At 38.0% G+C, this 5,583-nt stretch overlaps 1 protein-coding gene across 2 annotated transcripts in view; it reads right to left on the bottom strand.

The window, feature by feature from the left end:
• Nucleotides 1-570: 570 nt before the first annotated feature.
• The window catches only part of CUNH8orf89 (chromosome unknown C8orf89 homolog), an 11,314-nt gene continuing 6,301 nt past the window's right edge, over nucleotides 571-5,583 (bottom strand). For both annotated transcript variants that reach the window (XM_019527803.1, XM_019527804.1), the window contains exons 5-7: nucleotides 3,720-3,830; nucleotides 1,481-1,545; nucleotides 571-847 (exon numbers count right to left, since the gene is read on the bottom strand). In XM_019527803.1, coding sequence (XP_019383348.1) covers nucleotides 696-847; nucleotides 1,481-1,545; nucleotides 3,720-3,830 — 328 coding nt within the window. In that variant the 3' untranslated portion in view covers nucleotides 571-695. The remainder of the gene's footprint in view (nucleotides 848-1,480; nucleotides 1,546-3,719; nucleotides 3,831-5,583) is intronic.

Here is a 5,583-nt window from a genome sequence, read left to right as displayed (position 1 = left end):
CCATAACTGTGGAAAGCAGGGCAGCTCCAGGGTCTAAGTTTATTGCTGACATATAAATAGTAGATTTTAGATGGGAGAAACTCTGCCACCCAGTGGAAGTTTTTCTTTCTCCTTAATTGTAAAGTATTAGGGAAAACAGATTTCTTTGGTCTAAGAACTCAGAAGTAAAACTCACTGAAACCTAGATGTGGTGTAAGATCTGTAGGCAGATTGGGTTTTTTTTGTACTGTAACCAAGAACAAGTGGTAAAATTGTGAATTAATACAAACTCATTAAATATATCATCATATGTGACACACAATGTACCTGTTTATCAATATAGGAAAACCTAGTAAAGAGAATTCTATGGGCAAACACAAGGTTTTCAGTGGTAGAGGTAATGAAATACACAGTCTATGAATCATCTGAAGATCTATTAACAGACTAGTAGAAATATATTTAGAATTGAAGATTAATATTTCCAGTTAGTTAAGCATAAACACAACTTTGCATTAAGAACACTATGCACCTATCTGTATAAATATAAAATATTTATTAAATATAAAATGTTCTTATATTTACAGTTTACTTACAGTTGGTAGGGGTTTTAGGTAAGTAATCATGGACTATCATACTATAAATTAAATAAAAATTTCTGTATTTTGGTGGATAAAATCTTAGCTCATAAAAAGTATCTTCAAGAGCTTCTTTGTCTGTCAGCTTGTCCATGTCTCTTGCTTCTTTCCCCTTTTCATTTTTTTGTTTTTCTCTTCATTTATAGTTTCACATTCTAATGAAGCCATTTGAGAAAGTCTTTGCAAGTATTCTGGTGCTGCTCCAGTGACAGGATCTGTGAAGTGGTGATGAGCTAAAAAGGGGAGTAAAAACCTTGAGTACAAACATTAAATCAAAACATAACTTAAGAAATAAGCCTTCAAAGGTTTTTATTAACATTACTTGAAAGACTATTTTTGTTCCATTAAACAATGCCTAATTTACTACTAAAAGGCAGGCATCCCGGTTTCAAATTAAATCTTAATGGTGGGATAGGAAAGTTATAAAAAAGAAGACTGAATGGTATCTGCAATTCAAAACACAGAATACGTTTTCCACAATCAGACTCTTTTTCAACATCAGTCAAATTTGCAATGAAACAGATATCAGGCAAGCAAATAGTACCAAAAACATAAAAGGAATTGTAGTTTCTAGTTAAAATTTTTTTGGTAAATAAAGATTACTGGTTTGCAGTCTCATTTTTAAAAAAGTTCTCCTATTTTTCTCTTCCTGTTCCTTCTTATTTTGCTTATCACATGCAAAGTATTACTGTTTTCTAAAAAAGGTCTTTAATGTATATATTTGGAGACATTTACATTTCAGTGTCACTGGTATTAACTATGTTAGATATTGCTGACAGTATAATTTGTTATCTGTCGATCCTTCTAAGCACGGAAATACTAACATGATTTGGATGTGTCTAAATAAAACCAAGTTTATATCTTACCAAATTTATATTCATGCCCAGAGAAACCCAAGTATGTCCTGGAAATTTTGTTATTCTTCCTGGACCTAGAGACATCACAGAAAAAAGTCCCGATTTTAATATAATTGTATAAAAATGGTAGACTTATGCAGAAAGAAAAACAGGAATGGTTACATTCTACAGCAAGACAACAGTAAGGATACTCCAAAAAGGCTTCTAAAGGGGGTTGAGAAGGCATTGGTTTTATTTAGACACTGAAGGATTCTTGAATTCTGCAGTAAAAATATGCATTTTTGCAGCCTTTCCATCTACCCTTGTATTCTGCACATAAAAAGACTTTAAAGCTTATATCCCTGTGAAAAAGGGTACTGTCCCCATGTTATTGGCAGGTAAAAGGAGGCACACAGATGTTAAATAGACTGCCCAGAGCTACAAAGCAAATCAAAGGAGCTGGGACAGAATCCAAGTAAACCTGTCCTTGAGATAAGATCCCTGTTAAAGTACACATGGTTGGCCAGAATTTGAGTTATTTGACACAACTATAGATAATAATGAGTAAAGAAAATTGATCATCTACATATCTTACTGAATGGAAGGGGAGAATCAGAATTGAATTATCCTGGCTTTCCTCAGGAACAATATCTGGGTCAGGAGGCAGCACTGGAGCTAGTTTATCTAAAAAAAATAACTGCTTTATATTTTATAGATCTAATACTTTTCTTGTATGTGACCACAAATTTTCTTGGTGAAATGGAATCCTCAGTACATCTCTGGGCAGTCCACCATCCCCTGTTCACTGCCAGAAGAGAACAAAGAAGGAGCAAGGAGGAAGGATCTATCCCTAGGCATTCAGGAGGGTTTCATAGGCTATAAAAAGACATCATGCTTGAAGTGGGATCAGCTGTGCTGAGATACGTCCTGGCACAGCTGATCTGCCTCGCTGGATGACACAGACCCAACAGTTCCAAGTCAGGGCATAGCAGCATGATACTGTGCAGCCAGGGAATCCCCTGCCAAGGGAATCCCCAGGTGTGCCTCAGCAAGTGGGGAAACTTGAAAGGCACTCCCAGACTTTCAGGGTCCCAATCCTCCAAGGGAATTCCTGTGGCAGCTGGGCTAGGGACAGAAGTTGCACATAAATAGGTAAAAGTGATCAGAAACTGGTTCAAATCTATAACACCACAGAAGTTAAGTGCACACAAACCACTTTCAAAATGTCTGAAACTGGTTTAAGATAAGCCTGATAATACATCCATCCAGGTTTAACTGATTTAGGTTGAATTAGTTTCTTGAACTTCTGTCCCAGATCCCCTCCAGATTCAAGCTAATTCAGTTCTTCAGCATCCCAGGATGCTTTGCACCTCCCTGCAAGCCCCCAACACAGGCTGAGCAGGCTAGCCTTGTCCCAAGCTGTTTGATCCAATCCAGCAGCGAAGTGTGCTCTAGTGTCCCCCAGCTTCTAGCCTGGGTCACTGTAGGCATGTGGCTGCAATTCCGGAATCAAAAGTGAATGTCTGTTTACTTGCTTATCATTTCTATCCATGCAGTTTACACTAACCTGAGAAGATTGAATCAATTCAGCCGTAGGCTTTTTGACTGCCCGTACTTAGCCCTGAAGAGCGCGGGCAGCTACGGGTTACCCATGCTCTTCCACCATAAAAGTAAATAGATGTCCACACAAAAAAAGAAGCACAATTCCTGACCACTTATTATCATGGCCACAATTTTGGGCCTTTGTGGTGCAACAGTGGGCATGGATATCTATTTGCAAGGGTTTTGTGCTACCATAAAAGTTTTTATGACAACACAAAGGCTACGTTTGTTTGCAGCCATATTTCCCAACACTAATTCTGTATTTCACATCTATTTTGCATCTATTTTGAAGCAGTATTCCAACTTGGTTTACTTTTTTCCAATCTAGAATTTTATTTCACCAAATTAAAGTGGTCTCTGCTGCTAATTACTATGAGTTAAAGGTGAACCAAAAACAGAACATTCAATTTTCTGTAGAATGTGCTGTACTAGAGTCTAATGCAACCCCAAGAAAATAGATATTCATACATATTAATATTCTCCCTAGAAGATCTCTGTACCAACAGCCCTTTCCCCATATGTTCTATATTTTGCACACGTTTCTTTCCCACGTGACTATCCCAGGGCACTGCCCTTTGGTGTTCTTTCACTGTATGCTTCTCAGGAGATTCCAAGTATCCAACATTTCTCTACAAAAGAGCCAAGGTTGCAACTAAACATTCTTTACCTCCAAGCTCCCATCTCTCCACCTCCACCATGGATGTCTGGCATCTTCAGAGAGCTGGGGTTCCAAGAGTCTAATCCTCTCTTTTGCAGATCTACCACATGCACTTCTCTCCTGAAGTGAAAGTAAAGTACTTAAAGCAGGTGTAAAAAGTGAGGAAGTATTTTACAAAGATTAGAAAACTTCTAAAGCTGGAGCTGGCATGGTGCAGAGTAAATTCCATTCTTCTGAAAGTAAGGAATCAGCTCTCAGAAGTAAGTGAAACTCTACATCCTTATCCATAAGTAACCTAAACACTGTCTATTCTTGGTAAAACTAATACAAACTGTAAAAAGGTGAAGGCAGGGCAGGGAAGCACCTCAGAGACTAACTTGTTCAGAAATGCATAAAATTCTGTAAACAGATGCTATGTAAAAGGTGAGGAAGGCTAAGGATGTGTATAGAACTCAGAAAAACCCTTAGATTCAGTTTTGAGGAGGGTTCAGCTTGTGTCATGGTAAGAGCAAGGTTTCTGTTTTATAGATGGGTGGGTGAAGCCAGGAAGGAACTGGCTGTTGAGTCAGTACCAAGGTTGGTCTGTGCTGCAGAAGATATTTCTAACACTAAATGATGTAATGAAGGTCTCAAGAACACATTTAATCAGGGACAGAGAATCTGATTAACAATCTTTGTTAAAGAAAATAAGTGGTTCTGTAAAGGGTGAGAGAAAAAATGACTGACTAATAACGACACAACACTTTTTACAGCAGCGTCTATATACATCAGAGGAATAAATATCCCATTTAGGACAACACATACTAAATTAAAAGAAGAAAATGCATGGAATACAGTCCACCAATGAGAAGCTATGACAGCAAGTCAAGAGTCAACTCTGCCATAAACTTGAGCATCTTTGAGCAAGTAAGATAGAACCAATTTCCCAAGTCCCTTGTGTAAAAATGGATGCAGTGGACTCTGGATCACTTGTGTTGGAATGGTTACCAATTTGCTTCATTCACAGTGGGTTGAGCTTCTCAGCTGTTTGCTGCAGCTTTTGCTTCAAAGGGCACCACTTCTCTGATGAGCTTATCAGTTCTGTACAGATGATCAGAAAAGAGGCACTCTGAAATAAAAGCCACAGCAAACAGGTGTTCATATGACCAAACTCCAGCTGTTCCATATTGATGAAAAGCGCAGCAAATACCTCAGTGGTTCCATGGTGCTGTTTGCTGTGGCTATATATGCCCCCAGGTAGTTCACAAACCCTTGTTTTCAAAGGGAAGTAAGGAATTTAACCCTGTAAAGAATTTGAGGTCTAATGTAGCACTTCACATAATTTTACTTGAGATTTCACTTCACTTTGAGATACTTGGAAAAAAAGTGTTACAGAAATGCAAAGAATAGATGGGAAAAGCAATACTGCACTACAAATCGAATGTCTTATAATTCAGATTCTGGAAAACACTGAGGGCAAGCTGAAAACCGCACCATGATTTTGTTTGATATTGTGGAGAATGGAAGAAACCTTTAATTACAAATGGTGCTAAATAAAGCACAAATGCTAGGACAGCTGGAGTAAATTATTTTTATATGCAAATAAAGTAATTGATTCAGTTTCCCAGTCAAAAATCAGTAAAATGTCATATTTAGAAGAGAAAGTTTAAAAGGAACTGTGTTAAAAACAAGATTCCTAGGGAAAATATCATTAGAATATTTGGTTCTGAGGAAAGAATAGTAAAAGATTACTAAAATTGCCAAAAACGAGGCTTACTCCCAATGGAAAGGAGGGGTCATCACTAAGGAGGACTATTCTACAGTTGCTCGGGGATGTAGGGGGATGGTTAGGAAGGCCAAGGCAGAGATGGAACAGGGGCTGGCTTCCCGGATT

Source organism: Gavialis gangeticus, unplaced genomic scaffold, assembly GCF_001723915.1.
Source record: "Gavialis gangeticus isolate Ggan-Ray unplaced genomic scaffold, GavGan_comp1, whole genome shotgun sequence".
NCBI classification, from domain to species: domain Eukaryota; kingdom Metazoa; phylum Chordata; order Crocodylia; family Gavialidae; genus Gavialis; species Gavialis gangeticus.
The sequence above is the reverse complement of the archived record's forward strand: the minus strand, read 5'-3'. Positions and strand labels throughout refer to the sequence as shown.